General features: G+C 42.1%; 1 protein-coding gene across 3 annotated transcripts in view; it reads left to right on the top strand.

Moving 5' to 3' along the window:
• Nucleotides 1-19,362, top strand: part of casd1 (CAS1 domain sialic acid O acetyltransferase 1) — an 82,122-nt gene that overhangs the window by 27,920 nt on the left and 34,840 nt on the right. For 2 of the 3 annotated variants that reach the window (XM_078422603.1, XM_078422593.1), the window contains 4 exons: nt 5,057-5,153; nt 7,301-7,421; nt 14,075-14,119; nt 17,357-17,419. In XM_078422603.1, the coding sequence (XP_078278729.1) occupies nt 5,131-5,153; nt 7,301-7,421; nt 14,075-14,119; nt 17,357-17,419 (252 nt within the window). In that variant the 5' untranslated portion in view covers nt 5,057-5,130. Of the gene's footprint in view, nt 1-5,056; nt 5,154-7,300; nt 7,422-14,074; nt 14,120-17,356; nt 17,420-17,741; nt 17,817-19,362 lie in introns of those variants that run through there. The other variant, XM_078422610.1, reaches the window with a different exon arrangement.

The following is a 19,362-nucleotide window of genomic DNA, read 5'->3' as shown; positions in this document are numbered from 1 at the left end:
AGACCAAAGCTGTTAGACGATTCAAAAATATCATATAAATTAATACTTTCTATTTGAGCATAGAAACATAGAAAATAGGTGCAGGAGTAGGCCATTCAGCCCTTCGAGCCCGCACCGCCATTCAATATGATTATAGCCTGTCATCCAAAATCAGTACCCCATTCTGGCTTTTCCCCCACATCCCTTGATTCCCTTAGCTCTAAGAGCTAAATCTAACTCTCTCTTGAAAACATCCAGCGAATTGGCCTCCACTACCATCTATGGCAGGGAATTCCAGAGATTCACAACTCACTGGGCGAAAAAAAAAAATCTCGTCTCAGTCCCAAATGGCCTACCCCTCATTCTTAAACTGTGACCTCTGGTTCTGGACTCTCCCAACATCGGGAACATTTTTTCTGCATCTACCCTGTCCAATCCTCTAAAAATTTAATATGTTTCTATAAGATTCCCTCTCATCCTTCTAAATCCCAGCGAATACAAGCTCATTCGACCCATTCTTTCATCATACGTCAGTCCCGCCATCCCAGCAATTAACCTGATGAACCCACGCTTCACTCCCTCAATAGCAATAATGTCATTCCTCAAATTAGGAGACCAAAATTGCACACAATACTCCAGGTGCAGTCTCACCAGGGCCCTGTACAACTGCAGGAGGAACTCCTTGCTCCTAAATTCAAATCCTCTCGCAATGAAGGCCAACATGCTATTGGCTTTCTTCACTGCCTGCTGTACCTGCATGCTTACTTTCAGTGACTGATGTACAAGCACACCCAGGTCCCGTTGCACCTCCCCTCCTCCTAGTCTGATACCATTCAGATAATAATCTGCCTCCCTGTTCTTGCCACCAAAGTGGATAACCTCACATTTATCCACATTATACTGCATCTGACATGCTTCTGCCCACTCACCCAAGCTATCCGTCACCCTGCAGCCTCATATCATCCTCCTTGCAGCTCACATTGCCACCCAGTTTTGTGTGATCCGCAAACTTCAAGATGTTACATTTAATTCCCTCGTCTAAATCGTTAGTATATATTGTAAACAACTGGGGTCCCAGCACCGAGCCTTACGTCATCCCGCATCACTGCCTGCCATTTTGAAAAGGACCTGTTCATTCCTACTCTTTGCTTCCTGTCTGCCTACCAATTCTCTATTCATAGTTCATCTGTACGGTCTTTTAATCTTTGCCATTGCATTTTCACTGTCAACCGACTTCATGACGGGCCGCGGCCGTAGACTGAGAACGCAGCCGGAGGCCTTTATCAAGGCGCCGTGGTGTCGAGGCCTCCCGGATCGCCGCGTAGAAGCCCGGGTCGGGGCTCGGCCGGGGCCTCGCGGGTAGAAACCCGGGTCGGGCGAAGCGGCCGACGGAGCTGCGGCTGGGGCCCGGATCGGCACCACGGATGCATGAAGTGGGGCGTTGACAGCGGTGAGGCCTCGGTTGCGGCAGCAATGAAGCCTTGTGACGATGGGGCCTCAGCGGTGGTGAAGCCTCGCGGCGGCAGCGATGCTTCGCAGTTCTGGCATACTCTTGTACTGTAGTCTTTAGCAAGTTAGTTTACTCTTGAAGATGATCTATGTTTATGGAGCCAATTGGACTGGTGTTTCAACTGTTGCAGGGAGCACAATGAGAAGAACACAAAAGGTTTAGAGTGTGGAAACAAAGAACTGCAGATGCTAGCTATTACACAAAAGGACACAATGTGCTGGAGTAACTCAGCAGGTCAAACAGCATCTCTAGACACTATGGATAGGTGACATTTTGGGTCAAGACCCTTCTTCAGACTGATTGTAGGGGAGAAGAAAGCTGGAAATAGGGAGAGGCAGGACAAAGCATGGCAGGTAATAAGTTGTCACACAGACAAGGGTATTTTTGACAGGCAGATGGTTGGAACAAAGGCCAGAGATAAGAACAGTAGCATGTTTGAAACGTGTTTGAAGAGTTATGGATTGTGAAGCTGGGGGGGAAGAGTTCAGTTCAGTTTATTATTGTCACGTGTACCGGGGTACAATGAAAAGCGCTCTTGTTGCGTGCTATCCACTTAGCAAAAATACATTACATGCTTATAATCAAGCCGTTTACAGTGTACAGATACAGCATAAAGGGAACAATGTTTAGTGCAAGGTAAAGTCCGATGAAGGATAGACCGAGGATCTCCATTGAGATAGATGGTAGGTCAGGACCGCTCTCGTTGTTGATCAGATGGTATAGTTGCCTGATAACAGCTGGGAAGAAGATTTCCCTTAATCTGAAGGTATGCTATTTCCCACTTCAGTACCTCTTGCCTGATGGGGGAGGGTAGAAGAGGGTGTGACTGGGTTGAGACTCTGGTCCTTGATTATGCTGGTGGCCTTGCCAAGCAGCATGAAGTGTTGATAGTCAATGGATTGTAAATTGGTTTGCTCAATGGTCTGGGCTACGTTTATAACTGCAATTTATTGTAGGCTTGGATGGAGCTGTTCCCGAACAATGCTGTGATACATCCTGATAAAATGCTTAGTACGGCACATCTGGAGAAGTTGGTGAGAGTTGTTGGGGACATGCCAAACTTCTTACGCCTTCCAAAGAAGGTAGAAGCATTGGTGTGCTTTATTAATCATTGCTACGAAATGGCTGGTCCAGGACAAGTTGCTGGTGATATTTGCTCCTTAGAACTTGGAGCTCTCAACCATCTCTATTTTGGCACCAATGTATACCGTGGATTTGCTTTCTGAAGTCAATCACAATCTCCTTTGACTTGCTGACATTGAAGGAAAGGTTGTTGCCTTGCCAACACGCTATGAGTTTCTCAATCTTCTTCCTGTAAGGGGGGGGGGGGGGGGAATGGAGGGGATAAATAGTTGGGAGTCCAGGTGGGGCCCAAGGGTATGAAGAGAGGGGATATTGGGGAGACAAGGGGGGTTGGTAGAGGTTACCTAAAATTGCCAATTACAACATTCATACAGTTGGATTATTATCTACCCAAGCAGAATACGAGGATGGCTGATGTATGTTGTTTCAGTAACAAACTTGCAGCTTACTTTAATATATGCCCAATTTATGGACCAAAAGATCTGAAATTATGTAAGAAAACTAGCATGAAAGTTGGAAAACGTGAACATTCGTCTCCATTAAAAAAAATTCCCTATCGTTTTATACATGAATGAAGTTATCCACAACTTTTTGGCAAGGTTAATCTTGAATTTACCATGGAGGAGAATAATGCTTGATAGGAGAAGTGACAAATTATAAAAGGCGAGATCAGTGTTGAGGTGAACATATAGTATTACGATTAATTGCGTAATTTCTCATACTTGCCTAAATGACTTTAATAATGCAAAATAGTTTATGTTGATTTTAGACTGTTGTATGCTGTGCTGTTCAGCCATCCAGTTCTCTTAAACATGAATCGTGGGCATATTTTCTTTCAAGTGTTTAACAATACAGTAAACCCTTATTTTTGCGGACCCCTTTATAACTGATTTCAGTTATATCGGACTGACCTACTGACCTTCACTGCCGGACTGGGCTGCCGACGCAACCGTGGCCCGTGCCATGTCTCCAGCTGCCTCCGCCACACCAACTGCAGTTACCGTTACCATTGCCACCCCTGTGGTAGCTACCATGGCCACCGCCGCAGTTACTGCCACCACCACTGCAATCATCCTGCCGTCACCACTGCCGTCGCTGTCACCCCATCCCAGTCTCCAGGGTAGCTGCCACCACCGTTACTACTACCATAACTACTGCCACCACCACCTCAATCACCCTGCCGTCACCAATGCCGCCGCCACCATCGCCACCATCACCACTGCCGTAGTCGCTGCCACTCCCGACCCTATTTTGCTCACCTGCCCTCCACGAGCCACAACGAATGACTGTGCCGATCATTGCATCTCCCACGCCATCCACACCTGGATTTCCGGTTGTGTTCCAGAATGAGAGACAGGAAAGGGTTCTGGACCCGAGACGTCGCCATACCATGTTTTCTAGTGATGCTGTCTAACCAGCTGAGCTACTCCAGAAGTTCATGTCCTTTTGTGTATTAATCTACAACTGTAGTTGTCTGTTTCTCCAAATTATACAATGATAATTCCTTATTCGGTTATAGTGGCCGATCGGCAATAATGGACACAACCTCCCCCCCCCCCCCCCCCCCCCCCCATGGCCCGTTATAATGAGGGTTTACTGTACAATAATACTCTGATAATGCAGCATTCCTCTGTTCAGAAATGCTGATGAACTGGCATCTGGCTTCTGACCTGAAGAACGGTCTCGACCCGAAATGTCACCCATTCCTTGTCTCGAGAGATGCTGCCTGTCCTGCTGAGTTACTCCAGCATTTTGTGTTTACCTTCAATTTAAACCAGCATCTGCAGTTCTTTCCTACACATTGGGATTAAACATACAATATCGTGGGAAGGTGAAGACCATGAAGTGAATTTGTATTACATAGAGATAAAGCTAAAAGTCCAAACTAGCTTGATAATAAACTATAGTGAGATTAGTATCTTCTGGGTGAATTTGCTCTTCACACTTTAAGTATTAAAGATAATTGGATTTGCTTTTCAACAACATACTCAGGGTTGAGCGATCTTCATGTTTGTGGTACGCTAGATTAGATCATAAGGAATAGAAGTAAAATTAGGCCCATCAAGTCTACTCCACCATTCAATAATGACTGATCAATCTCCCTTCTAACCACATTCTCCTGCCTTCTCCCCATAACCTCTGACACCTGTACTAATCCTCAGCAAAATATATATTTCTTTGAATATTTTTGTAGTGGTATGATCTTTTGTAGTGGTATGATTACATCAGCAAGATCACATCAGCCTGTGTATCCATATCATGATTTCCATCATTCCAAAGCACAGAAATGTGCAGTAATTGATCACCTCTGCTTTTCCCAATGATTTTTATAACTTTGTCATCTTCAATCATTACCAAACTGTATTCTTACTAGTTACATTGGTAGTATGTTTCTTCATTGACTTTGGTCACAATTATTGAAGATGCCCTGTAACAATGTTACAGTTGTGATCTCCGCATATCTCTTTCTCTTTCATTATCTAGGTGCTGATAGCTGTGAATGGCTCCTCTCTGGTGGCCGATTCCTGGGTGAAAATGTGTGGCAACCTAATGGTTGCATGATGCACAAGTACAAAATTAGGCAAGTAACTTTGTTCTATGTGGATTGTAGATATAATACAAATTTTGATAATTGAGGTGTATAAAGAAAATCAGTCCCCGGCCTTTTAGAGTTCTTGCTTCCGACCCCTCTCCCGACTTGCTGGTGCACCAGTGAGCACCTCTCCTGCTGCTGTTTCTTGCTGTCAGCGGTGTCTTTATCGGTTCCCCTTTCGACCACTGCCGTCTGCTTCCCCGTCACTCCATCCAGTTGGTCTCTTCCCTCCCACCTGCACCTCCTGGCCTCTCAGCTCCCACTGCCTCATCCTTCTCCCCCAGAGTCGCCAACATACTCCACCTTGGTAGTGACAGCAGGGGAGAGAGGAGGGAGACCCATGGTGACCAATCTTGTCCTGCCGTTGGCAGCGGCCTGAAGAAAGCGCTTCCTATCAGGGGCTACAATATGAGCCGTGTGAACGGATGAAGAAGGGTTCACTGGTGCAGACCTGCGGCATCAGCACCTAGTTTTAAAGTGATACGACACACAGTGTTAGAGTAAATCAGCCGGCTGAGTCAGTCTGAGGAAGGTTCCCGATGTCACCTATCCATGTCTCCAGGGATCCTGACCCACTGAATTACTCCAGCACCTTGTCCTTTTGTCTATTAACCATCATCTGCAGTCACCGGCAAAAACAGACACCAGTCCCTCCGCTATGGTCCGTTATAACGAGGGTTTACTGTTAACTAACTATCTATCTGGCTGTCTATCTATGCCTCTCATAATTTTATATATAGGCACCTTGGGTGTTTGATTTTTGTGTTTTTGAAATAACAAGTGTTCCTTTAATACCAAAGCTTGATTTATCCGCTGGAATTTTTTGAATAACGCACGCAAATTTACCGCTGACAGCATAGTCACATACATGTTTAATTTAATTTTTTTTTAATTGCAAGTAAAATGCGAGATGCCTGTACTTCTATCAAGCTCCCCATAACTCCCAACATTTTAGAGAAAACAATCCAAGTCTTTCCAATCTCTCTTTGTAGCTGACGCCTCATAATCCAGGCAGTATTCTGGTAAACCTCTTTTGCATCCTCTCCAAAGCCTCTGTAAAAAAACATTTAATTAAAGACTGAACCAGAGGTCTTTGAAAATAAACCAAATTTAATATATTTCCAGAGGTATAAAATTAGTTCGTTTGGTTATACATTACCTGGAATACAGATTACTGGTTGTTATCTAAAAACTGCATGATACTGGAATTGCAAGATTATATCTATGTAACCTGTTTTACTCACCAGAGTTTAAAAGGATCTCATTGAAATGTACAGGTTTCTGAGAAGAAGTGATGGGCTGGAGTTTCCTACTTAATAATTGGTATTTTTAAGGTTGAGATGAATAGATTTTGGCAGTCAGGTCGTAATGTTGATTTGAGATTGATTTGTGTAATGCATGGAGGAATAGATTCAAAAGGCTGAACATTTAACTCCAATTCCTGTTGTTCTTATCAGGGAAAACTGAGCAGGCCGAGTTTCTTTGCCCCTTTAAAAGTGAAATTTGTGGGCTGATTGAATGGTGGTCTTAAGATAAAAGAGTCATAGAGTTAAAAAGCATGGAGTCTGAAGAAGAGTCCTAACCCAAAATGTCGTCTCTCCATTCCCTCCACCTCTTTGTTTTGCTCATGGAAACAGACTATTTGGCTCATATTTCTCTAAATCCTTCCTATGGACAGGTACCCGTCTAAATGTCTTTTAAACATTATAATTGTACCTTCTCTTCAAGTTCCACCATCATATCGTTCCATAAAGACACTTGCCGCTGTGAAAAAGGTACCCCTCGGGTTCCTTTTAAATCTTTCCCCTCTCAATCTATGCCCTCTGGTTTTAGACTCAATTTTTTATATACAATGATGGTTTCCTCTTGTATAGGAGAGAAACATTAATGACAACCGGGAAATTCTGAAATAGTATTTTTCACGCTTTATCCAGTGATTGAAATGTGGAACTTTCTACCAAACGGAAGAGCAAAGAAAGCCAACCAGATATTGAAAGACATAGTTGAGAAAGGATGGGTTGAAGCTTGAGGTGCATAAGCATTGGGATGAAGTGGTTGGTCCAAATAGTTAATTTTCCATCTGCATATTCTATATTTGACTATAATCTTCTTATTGCCTTTTTTCTTTTCTTCAGTGAAGTAAAGAGCTGTCTTATGAACAAATATATAACTTTCATTGGAGATTCCAGAATTCGGCAATTGTTCTACTCCTTTATTAAAATAATAAGTTCTGGTGTTAAAGAAGAAGGTAACAAGGTATGTTTCTGTTTTCATTTACTTTGATTTGGATTGAGTGAATATTATAGGTCAGGGTTTAGATTAATTGTTTTCAAGTGACGTTATACAATCAATACTCTAGAGTTACCATTTTGGTTTTGATTTCAGAGATTTTTCCAAATTATTCAATTTAATATGGCTATAATATAAATATAATCTAATTTTAGAAATGCATCAAAATTAATTGGACAGTTTGGAAATGTCTGTTTTCTCTGCTCTTTAACAATCAGTTGTATTAATCACCCAGGAGCAAAGAAGTGTGAAAAGTATCAAACATTAGTAGAATTATCTAAAATATAACTGGTGAATTGTGTTGTCAAAATATCCAGGAATTCTATTCTCTGGTAACTGAGTAAAAGGGCAGGGATGGTGGAGGGCAAAATTAGCTGCTGCAAGATGGATAAATTCACGGGGCCTGAGCAAGGGCAGTTGGTTGGTGGAGCCACTGCCTCACAGCGCCAGCGACCCAGGTTCGATCCAGATAGCACCCGTTGTCGGGATCGAATCCGGGTCTCCGACGTTGTAAGGTAGCTACTCTACTGCTGCGCCACTGTGCCACCAGTTGATGTCTTTTTTCCAGAGTAGAAATGTCAAAAACTAAAGGACACATTTTTTAAGGTGAGAGGGGGACTGTTTAAATGAGATGTGCGCGGAAAGTCTTTTCACATAGAGTGGTGATAGCTGGAAGGCACTGCCATGGGATGATGAAAGCTGATATAATCACAGTATTGGAGGCATTTAGACAGACAGATGAACAGGCAAGGAGTAGAGGAATGTCACGTTCATCTCGGGCAATCTGCAGTTTAATTTGGCATCATGGTCAGCACAGACGTTCATAGGCTAAAGGACCTGTTCCTGTCTTGTATTGATCTGTGTTCTAGTTATTGGATTTCTGTTGCGTCATTTAGTATTTTATCCTTATGATCTCATTCAAGTATATTTACATCCACTTTCCAATTATTAAATTGCTTTTGGAATTCTATTTATAATTTCATCCTTTTTGTTTCAATGGGAGTTTGTTAATTTTGGACTATTTAATAGACAATAGGTGCAGGAGTAGGCCATTCGGACCTTTGAGCCAGCACCACCATTCAATGTGATCATAGCTGATCATTCTCAATCAGTACCCCATTCATGCCTTCTCCCCATACCCCCTGACTCCGCTATCCTTAAGAGCTCTATCTAGCTCTCTCTTGAATGCATTCAGAGAATTGGCCTCCACTGCCTTCTGAGGCAGAGGATTCCACAGATTTACAACTCTCTGACTGAAAAAGTTTTTCCTCATCTCCGTTCTAAATAGCCTACCCCTTTTTCTTAAACTGTGGCCCCTGGTTCTGGACCTCCCCCAACATTGGGAACATGTTTCCTGCCTCTAACGTGTCCAACCCCTTAATAATCATATATGTTTCGATAAGATCCCCTCTCATCCTTCTAAATTCCAGGCCTTCAGTCTGAAGAAGGGTCTCGACCCGAAACGTCGCCCATTCCTTCTCTCCTGAGATGCTGCCTGACCTGCTGAGTTACTCCAGCATTTTGTGAATAAATACCTTCGATTTGTACCAGCATCTGCAGTTATTTTCTTATACTTCTAAATTCCAGTGTATACAAGCCTAGTCGCTCCAGTCTTTCAACATATGACAGTCCCGCCATTCCGGGAATTAACCTAGTAAACCTACACTGCACGCCCTCAATAGCAAGAATATCCTTCCTCAAATTTGGAGACCAAAACTGCACACACTACTCCAGGTGCGGTCTCACAAGGGCCCTGTACAACTGCAGAAGGACCTCTTTGCTCTTATACTCAACTCCTCTTGTTATGAAGGCCAACATTCCATTGGCTTTCTTCACTGCCTGCTGTACCTGCATGCTTCCTTTCAGTGACTGATGCACTAGGACACCCAGATCTCGTTGTACGTCCCCTTTTCCTGACTTGACACCATTCAGATAATAATCTGCCTTCCTATTCTTACCATCAAAGTGGATAACCTCACACTTATCCACATTAAACTGCATCTGCCATGCATCCGCCCACTCACACAACCTGTCCAAGTCACCCTGCAACCTCATAGCATCTTCCTCACAGTTCACACTACCACCCAGCTTTGTATCATCTGCAAATTTGCTAATGGTACTTTTAATCCCTTCATCCAAGTCATTAATGTATATTGTAAATAGCTGCAGTCCATGTGCTCTAATTTTGCCCACTAATCTCCTATGTGGGACCTTGTCGAAGGCTTTCTGAATGTCGAGGTACACCACATCCACCGGCTCTCCCCTGTCAATTTTCCTAGTTACATCCTCAAAAACTGCCAGAAGATTAGTCAAGCATGATTTCCCCTTCATAAATCCATGCTGACTCGGAACGATCCTGTTACTACTGTCCAAATGCTCCGCAATTTCGTCTTTTATAATTGACTCCAGCATCTTCCCTACCACTGATGTCAGACTAACTGGTCTATAATTTCCCGTTTTCTCTCTCCCTCCTTTCTTAAAAAGTGGGATAACATTAGCTACCCTCCAATTCTCAGGAACTGATCCTGAATCGATAGAACATTGGAAAATGATTACCAATGTGTCCACAATTTCTAGAGCCACTTCCTTAAGCACCCTGGGATGCAGACTATCAGGCCCTGGGGATTTATCAGCCTTCAGTCCCATCAGTCTACCCAACACCATTTCCTGCCTAATGTGGATTTCCTTCAGTTCCTCCGTCACCCTAGGATCTCTGGCCACTAGAACATCTGGGAGATTGTTTGTATCTTCCTTAGTGAAGGCAGATCCAAAGTACCGATTCAACTCGTCTGCCATTTCCTTGTTCCTCATAATAAATTCCCCTGCTTCAGTCTTCAAGGGACCCACATTTGCCTTGACTATTTTTTTCCTCTTCACGTACCTAAAAAAGCTTTTACTATCCTCCTTTATATTATTGGCTAGCTTACCCTCGTACCTCATCTTTTCTCCCTGTATTGCCTTTTTAGTTATCTTCTGTTGCTCTTTAAAAGAGTCCCAATCCTCTGGCTTCCCACTCTTCTTTGCTATGTTATACTTCTATTTTATTTTTATGCTGTCCTTGATTTCCCTTATCAGCCACGGGTACCTCTTACTCCCCTTAGAATCTTTCCTCCTCTTTGGGATAAATTGATCCTGCAACTTCTGCATTATTCCCAGGAATACCTGCCATTGCTGTTCCACCGTCTTCCCTGCTAGGGCCTCCTTCCAATCAAATCTGGCCAGCTCTTGCCTCATGCCTCTGTAATCCCCTTTGCTATACTGTAATACTGACACTTCCGATTTTCCCTTCTCCCTCTCAATTTGTAGAGTAAAACATCATATTGTGATCACTGCCTCCTCATGGCTCTTTTACCTGTGTCCCCTGATCAGATCAGGTTCATTACACAACATTAAATCCAGAATTGCCTTCTCCCTGGTAGGCTCCAGTACAAGCTGTTCTAAGAATCCATCTCGGAGGCACTCCACAAACTCTCTTTCCTGGGGTCCATTACCAACCTGATTTTCCCAGTCTACCTGCATGTTGAAATCTCCCATAACCACCGTAGCATTACATTTGCGACATGCCAATTTTAGCTCTTGATTCAACTTGCACCCTATGTCAAGGCTACTGTTTGGGGGCCTGTAGATAACTCCCATTAGGGTCTTTTTACCCTTACAATTCCTCATTTCTATCCATACTGATTCTACATCTCCTGATTCTATGTCACCCCTTGCAAGGGAGTGAATATCATTCCTTACCAACAGAGCGACCCCACCCCCTCTGCCCACCTGTCTGTCTTTTCTATACGTTGTGTACCCCTGAATATTCAGTTCCCAGCCCTGGTCCTCTTGTAGCCATGTCTCTGTGATTCCCACAACATCATACTTGCCAATGTCTAACTGAGCCTCAAGCCCATCCACTTTATTTTTTACACTTCGCGCATTTAAATACAACACTTTAACTTCTGTATTCACCTCCCTTCTCACACCGGTCACAATTGGCCCTGACCTTACTATCTTATCCCATCTAGAACTTCCCTTCCCATTTATTCGAGAGTCCTTTGCAATTTCTCCTGTATTCGCTTCCCCTTTAACTCGCAGGATATTTATAATCTTTCTTTCCTAAGTTGCTTTCTCTAGATGTTTCCTAAGCAGCTGGCAATTATTGCTTTGTCAAAATTATCCTTGCATTTATACAGCATCTCTTCCTTGTGAAACATCTGAAATGCCTCCACATAAAATTCCTCCCTGCACAAATAGTTTATCAGCAAGCAATCCCACAAGAGTCTCTCAAAAGAAGGTCTCACAAATAGCAGTGAAGGACAAGTCATCCATTTCTTGAGACATTGAATGGAAAAGGAGCCTTGGTTATAAAACCAAATGTTTTCTGTTTATCTCAGCTATTTTAAGTTCCACAATTGCATTCATCCTTTCAATTACCAATGTGAAAACCTTTAAAAAAATTCAATGAAAATTTAAAGCAAACACTGCAAATCTAGAAACAGAAAACACTAAACACTCAGCAAGTCAGGCAACATCTCTGCAAAGAGAAACAGTTAATGTTTTGTCAGTATCAGTTTTAAGCTGCATGTAGTGTGGGGGAGGATAGGACGAAGGACATCTCTCTGATAGGGAGTTGCCAGGGTGGCGTGGTTATAAATTGGTGAGGAAGCCATCTGGTTGACACATTAATGAGTGCAGTTCGAGATAAAACAAATAAAGGGGCGTATATATCTGTGAAATGCAGGTCAAAACTGCGGGAAATGCCCAGCAGATGAAAGAGTGTCAGAACATTAATCTATCAAACAGGTGGAAGCTTCAACAGCCTTTCACCCAGGCAAGCCTGGTCTCATCATATCAATGATATTCCATTTATCCTCTTGCTACCATCCCCACCCTTTCTGCAATGTTTTCTCTCTTTCCCAGTTTTAATGAACACCATATTTTTGTTCGTTTATCTTCTATTCTCATGGTTGTTTTGCTTAAGACCTAAGGTCTAAGATATAAGATATCTGGGCCTTCACGTCTGCTGTCTGTCCATTCATTGGAATGAGGTTGAATAAGAGTTTTCTGTGATACTCTATATCCCTAAATTCCCTTAATTTTCAGAAATCTTCTTGTCTATTTTCAATGACATAATTCACAGAACTTCACGTTTCGATGGTGGAGAATTCCAAAGATCCATCATTCTTTATGTGAAAAAAAAAGTCTCCTCATCTTAAAATTGATCCCTAGTTCTAGATTCTCCCACAAGAAAACATCATTCCATATCTAACCTGCTTAGGTCCTTCCGGATCTTGTGTTTCAATCTAGTTCCCACAACCTTCTCAACTTCAGTGGATACTAGCCTGAGCAATCCAATCTTTCCTTAGAAGACATGGTGCCCTTTCCAGGTATTGTCTAGTAATTTTTTTCTGAACTGTTTCCAGTGCATTAACATTGCTCCTTGTATAAGATGATCAATACTGATCATAGAAGCACTTAATAAAAGTCCATTAGACAATAGGTGCAGGAGTAGGCCATTCAGCCCTTCGAGCCAGCACCGCCATTCAATGTGGTCATGGCTGATCATTCACAATCAGTACCCCGTTCCTGCCTTCTCCCCATACCCCCTGACTCCGCTATCATTAAGAGCTCTATCTAACTCTGTTGAAAGCATCCAGAGAATTGGCCTCCACTGTCTTCTGAGGCAGAATTACACAGATTTACAAGAGACCTCAGTGAAACTTACTGAATAGAATGGATGTGGAGAGGATGTTTCCACTAATGGGAGAGTCTAGGACCAGAGGCCTTAGCCGCAGAATAAAAAGACGTATCTTTAGAAAGAAGAGAGGAATTTCTTTCGTCAGGAGATGGTGAAACAGTGGACTTTGCTGCCACAGATGGCTGTGGAGGCCTAGACATTGGGTGTTTTTAAAGCGCAGATTGACATATCCTTGATCAGTAAGGGTGTCGGGGTTATGGGGAGAAGGCAGGACAATGGGGTTGAGAGTGAAAGATAGATCAGCCATGATTGATTGGCCAAATGGGCTAATTCTGCTCCTATAACTTATGAACTTATGAAGCTGTCTTCAACTTCAATTCTGTACTAATGTCACCTATTACAAAACTAATCCAAGATTTCAAGATCAATTTATTGTCACATGTACCAATTAAGGTACAGTGAAATTTGAGTTACCATACAGCCATACTAAGTGAAAACCAACAAGACACAGTCACATAAAATAAAATTTAACATAAACATAATCATCCACCACAGCGGATTCCACATTCCTCACTGTGATGGAAGGTAGTAAAGTTGAATCATCTTCCTCTTTGTTCATCCGCGGTCGAGGCTTTGAACCACCTGCAGTCGCCGCTGTTGACTGTCCAAGCCCTCGCGTCCAGATGATCGAAACGGTTGATCGATGATCGAAACCGGACGGTTGAAAAGCGGCATGGAGCTCCCAAGTCAGCCTTTTCTTACCAGAGACCGCGGGCTTCACAATGTTAAAGTCCACAGGCCCCGTGGTTGGAGCTCTCCACAGTCGATCCTCCGGAGTTTTAATGGTCTTAAAATTATCTGGTTGTTAAAAGTTAATTTTTCATGTGAATATTATTGTCTTAACTATTATTTATTTTTACTAATTTCCTTTCGACAGCATGAAAATATTTCCTTCGAAGATGGAAGTAATCCATTGAAAGTTGTAAGTCCCAGTATTGCTTCCATATTTTAATGCAGTGGTTGTATAAATTTTGAGTGTGTTGACTGTTGTCTTAATAATTCTTTCCCCTCTGTGTTCTTTGCTCTCAACCTGTTTCTCAGATTTCTAGAAACAAAGAACTGCAGATGCTAGTTTAAAAAAAGATGCAAGGTGCTGGAGTAACCCAGCGGATCATGCAGCATCCCTGGAGAACATGAATAGAACATGGAGAACATCTGAAGTAGGGTACCGACCTGAAACATCACCAATACATGTTCTCTTGGGATGCTGCCTGACCCGCCAAGTTAATCCAGCGCATCAGATTTCTCAGTTGTTTTCCTTGATGACTCCCTGTCGGGTTAGCCTACAAAATCTATTTGTTGAGGTCTTAAACCTATTTCTTGTAAACTGCCAACCACCCAATTTCCCTCCCACTCTTTTTTTAGTTTCTACTGCCCCTCAGCCTTTCAAATCAGCCATCATCACCTCTTCCATTCAAAATAAACTTAGTGACTGTCCTTACAAATTATTGCCCCCTTTCCAACCTCCAATTTCTCTCATATTCTTGAAGGTTCCCAAATTTGTGCCCATCTTTCTTGAGGCTCCTGGTTTGAATTTCTCCAATTAAATTTCCTCACCAGCCACCACAATGAGAAAAGGGTCAAAATAATCTTCAGCATGGATAGACACAAGTCTATCCATTCTTGTTCTTTTCAATCCTGTGCTGTCATTGGTGTTAACATTAACTGTATACTTGTATCTTTTCACCTATGAGTTGCCTCAAAGGGCTCTCTGTGCGCTTCCACAGAATTGCCTCGGGTGTTTCCCAAGGAACCTCCTATTGCTCATCTGCAAGCATCCCCTTTGCAGCATTTTCCACATATGCTTTGACAGCACTCACTTTAATTTTGCTATGAGTTCTTTTGATCCAAGCCCTTTTGTAAAATCTTAGACTCTTTGCCTTTTTTCCTTCATTGGATGAGTAGAAATTCCTTCCAACTAAACATGAACCATCACAAACTATATTCCCTCCCTTGTTATCTGTCTAAAACTGAACAAGGGTTATCATGTGTAGGAAAGAACCGCAGATAGTGGTTTAAACTGAAGATGGGTAATGCTGGAGTAACTCAGCAGTTCAGACAGCATCTGTGGAGAAAAAGAATAGGCGACATTTCTGGTTGGAACCCTTCTTCAGTTTGAAGAAGGGTTCCAACCCGAAACGTCACCTGTTCTTTTTCTCCACAGATGCTGCCTGACCTGCTGAGTTACTCCAGCATTTTCTGTCTATCTAAGGATTATCATCTTTGATCATTAAATAAACTTGGGAAGCACATCTATATCATTACTAAACTACTTATTTCTACCTCTGTTCTATCATGTAAATCTTCCATTGCTGCAATTCAGTTGCAGCTGCACTTGTATCTTTGTCTTTTTTTTCTGGGCTTGACGATTCCAATTCATTAAAGGTTGGGCTTTCTTGTTTCACTCTCAAATTCCACTCATCCATTATCCTTGTGTTTAATATCCTACTATAGATCCTACTTAAATATTTTTTTTAAATTCTAATGTGTAGTTGTATGTCAATAATCAAGCTTTAACTAACGTTTCTTTGAAGCATCTTGGGTGTGTATTGAATCATTACATATGCAATTTCAATGCAAGTTATTATCGAACCTTCATGTGCAGATATAGTTTTTATGCCACTGTGTGCTCGAAAGGTGCATTGTAAGACTTCCTTGAATCCCCATAATGGCTGTGAATAAATGCAGTATGTGTATTCATTCAACTGCACAAAGCAGTATGAATTTGGATTGATCGGTTTCCTGCACCGAGATACTGAATATTGCCAAGCTGCGAGGGCTACAGTTGAACTCCATGTTCCAAATTAGGGAGAGCCAAGGCACATTTATTTCGCTATATGCTTTTCCTAATATTTCTGGTTGACAGACAGAAAGCAAAGAGTCGGGATAAATGGGTCCCTTTCGGAATGGCAGGCAGTGACCAGTGGGGTACCGCAAGGTTCGGTGCTGGGACCCCAGCTATTTATGATATACATTAATGACTTAGATGAAGGGATTAAAAGTACCATTAGCAAATTTGCAGATGATACTAAGCTAGGGCGGTAGTGTGAATTGTGAGGAAGATGCAATAAGGCTGCAGGGTGACTTGGACAGGTTGTGTGAGTGGGCGGATACATGGCAGATGCAGTTTAATGTAGATAAGTGTGAGGTTATTCACTTTGGAAGTAAGAATAGAAAGGCAGATTATTATATGAATGGTGTCAAGTTAGGAAGAGGGGATGTTCAACGAGATCTGGGTGTCCTAGTGCATCAGTCACTGAAAGGAAGCATGCAGGTACAGCAGGCAGTGAAGAAAGCCAATGGAATGTTGGCCTTCATAACAAGAGGAGTTGAGTATAGGAGCAAAGAGGTCCTTCTACAGTTGTACCGGGCCCTGGTGAGACCGCACCTGGAGTACTGTATGCAGTTTTGGTCTCCAAATTTGAGGAAGGATATTCTTGCTATTGAAGGCGTGCAGCGTAGGTTCACTAGGTTAATTCCCGGAATGGCGGGACTGTCGTATGTTGAAAGGCTGGAGCAATTAGGCTTGTATACACTGGAATTTAGAAGGATGAGGGGGGATCTTATTGAAACATATAAGATAATTAGGGGATTGGACACATTAGAGGCAGGAAACATGTTCCCAATGTTGGGGAAGTCCAGAACAAGGGGCCACAGTTTAAGAATAAGGGGTAGGCCATTTAGAACGGAGATGAGGAAGAACTTTTTCAGTCAGAGAGTGGTGAAGGTGTGGAATTCTCTGCCTCAGAAGGCAGTGGAGGCCAGTTCGTTGGATGCTTTCAAGAGAGAGCTGGATAGAGCTCTTAAGGATAGCGGAGTGAGGGGGTATGGGGAGAAGGCAGTAAGAGGGGAACTGATTGAGAGTGATCAGCCATGATCGCATTGAATGGCGGTGCTGGCTCGAAGGGCTGAATGGCCTACTCCTGCACCTATTGTCTATTGTCTATTGTCTATTATCACTGTAAAATGTTTGTGAATAAAGTGCAATCATAAGATTTGAATGTAATACTACCTCAGCATCCCGGCATTTACCTTTATTGATGATTTGGCTTAAACGTTTGGAACTGCTTCTTTGTTTCTACATTAATAACCTTGCCAGTTATATTGAGGGATAGTAAAAAAAAAACTTTTTCTTAGTGTTTGTATTTTTTTAATACAGGACTTTTTGTGGTACCCAGAGGTAAACAACTCCATGAAGGACTGTTTTAAGGCCTGGATAGAGGTTTGTTTTCCAAATGCTCAATTATATTTATAAATTGTATTTGTATTGAAAAATTGCAATAACCTGCATGTTCAGTTATAGTAAAGATTCTTATGAAAACATATGCTAATGGTTTTAAGAAGTGAGCTCTACATATTGAATGAATAGCTAGTCTTTCAGTTTTTTGTATTCAACAGTGTAAAGGTATCACATCTGGACTCTGGTTCTCCATAATTCATTGTTATTAATTTAACAAGTTGATTGCTACTTTACTTTTTCCTTCATTCCCCATTTCCAGGGTCTCCCACTCTCCGGTGCAGTAATGGTGTCTTCCCAACCATGCATAATCATCTCTGATGTGTCCCATCTTTAACGTCCTTCGCATTTACTCACTAAATGCCACATCTCAAATACACAGGTACAAACACTCATTTTCCTTATCTGTGCCCAGTTTAATTATATGTTTCCATACAACCTGTCAGGCACATGGCCATTCACTATTGAAAAATTAATGGCAATTATTTTGATAGTGGAGATGCAATTATCTCTGAGTCATGGGTTTCCCCAGATGTGGCATTACTATTAACAATGTTCTATCGTGGACCAACCACATTGAGACAGCGAAGAAGACACACCGACACCTTTACTTCTTGTGTAGACAGGAAATTCGGCATATCCCCAGTGACTCCTACAAAACTCCACATAGAAAGCATACTGACGGGTTGCACCATAGCTTTGTTTGAGAACACCTCTGCCCAAGAACGTAAGACATTGAAGGGAGTTATAGATTAAGCCTTACCACCATTGACCCTATCTACACTTCATGCTGTTTCAGAAAATAATCAAACACTTGTCCCACATCGGACATTCCTCCTTCTTGCTCCTGTTGGGCAGAAGGTACAGAGGTTTAAAAGCACGCACCACTCGACTCAGGAAAACTTCTTCCCCTTTGTTATCAGACTTTTAAACAGTCCTAATATCAGCTGGGTGTAAGTTTCTCCTCTACCCCATTGCAAGCATTGGACTTTTTCCATGGATCTGATGCGCTATAATGTTGGGAATTATATTCTGCACTCTGTATCTTCCCCTTTGCTCTATCTATTGTACTTGAGTTTGCCTTGATTGTATTCGTGTTTGGTGTATCTGGTCTATTTGGATAGCATGCAAAACAAAACTTTTCACAGAGCTTTACATGTGATAATTATACATTTAAACCTAAACTTTCTGACTTTTTGATTTTTACCCCAGTGTCCTGCTACTGAAGCAGCCAGTGCACTTCTTGGCATTTTATTATACATTTTATTTATTTGAAAATCTACACATACTTGTCAATTATGGCTCAGCATGTTACTCTATTCAAAATTTGAGGTATATTTTATTTATAAATACAACTTTTAGTACCATAGATTCAAACAGCATAAAGAGGAACTGTTCAGCCCATGGTATTGAAGGAGACTTTTATTGGAAATGTTCCACTGCGTTTTACACACTTATCTCTAATTTGTCCTTCACCTTCCTCTATCAAATTCTATTCTGAAAGTTGCTTTTGAATGTTTGCTAAAAGCTGCCTCCAAGAAATTTCCCACTCAATCCTGGGAGCTCTGTCTCTGAAGGCTCAAAGTGAGAAAGTACGTTTGGGTTGTTATGAGAACCTCGAGGCCATGCATCAGGAGCATACAGACACCTTGTCTAAGGAGTGGGGTACACCACTAAATACCTACCCCTGTTGCCACACCAGGCAGCGGCTACCCCATCTGTGGAAGAATCTGTGCCACCCATATTGGCTGCATTAGCCATTTCATCAGAATGCAGTTATATTATCTTACGTACCGGAGAACTAACTGAGGAAAGAAGATTTTCTCTATTAAAATCCTTCATGATTTTGAACCTCCTTTTAAATATGCTTGAATATTTTCTCTCTAAAGAACAATACTAACTTCTCGTCTTTCTGCATATCTGAAACC

This window comes from Rhinoraja longicauda, chromosome 2 (assembly GCF_053455715.1).
Source record: "Rhinoraja longicauda isolate Sanriku21f chromosome 2, sRhiLon1.1, whole genome shotgun sequence".
NCBI lineage: Eukaryota > Metazoa > Chordata > Chondrichthyes > Rajiformes > Arhynchobatidae > Rhinoraja > Rhinoraja longicauda.
The sequence above is the reverse complement of the archived record's forward strand: the minus strand, read 5'-3'. Positions and strand labels throughout refer to the sequence as shown.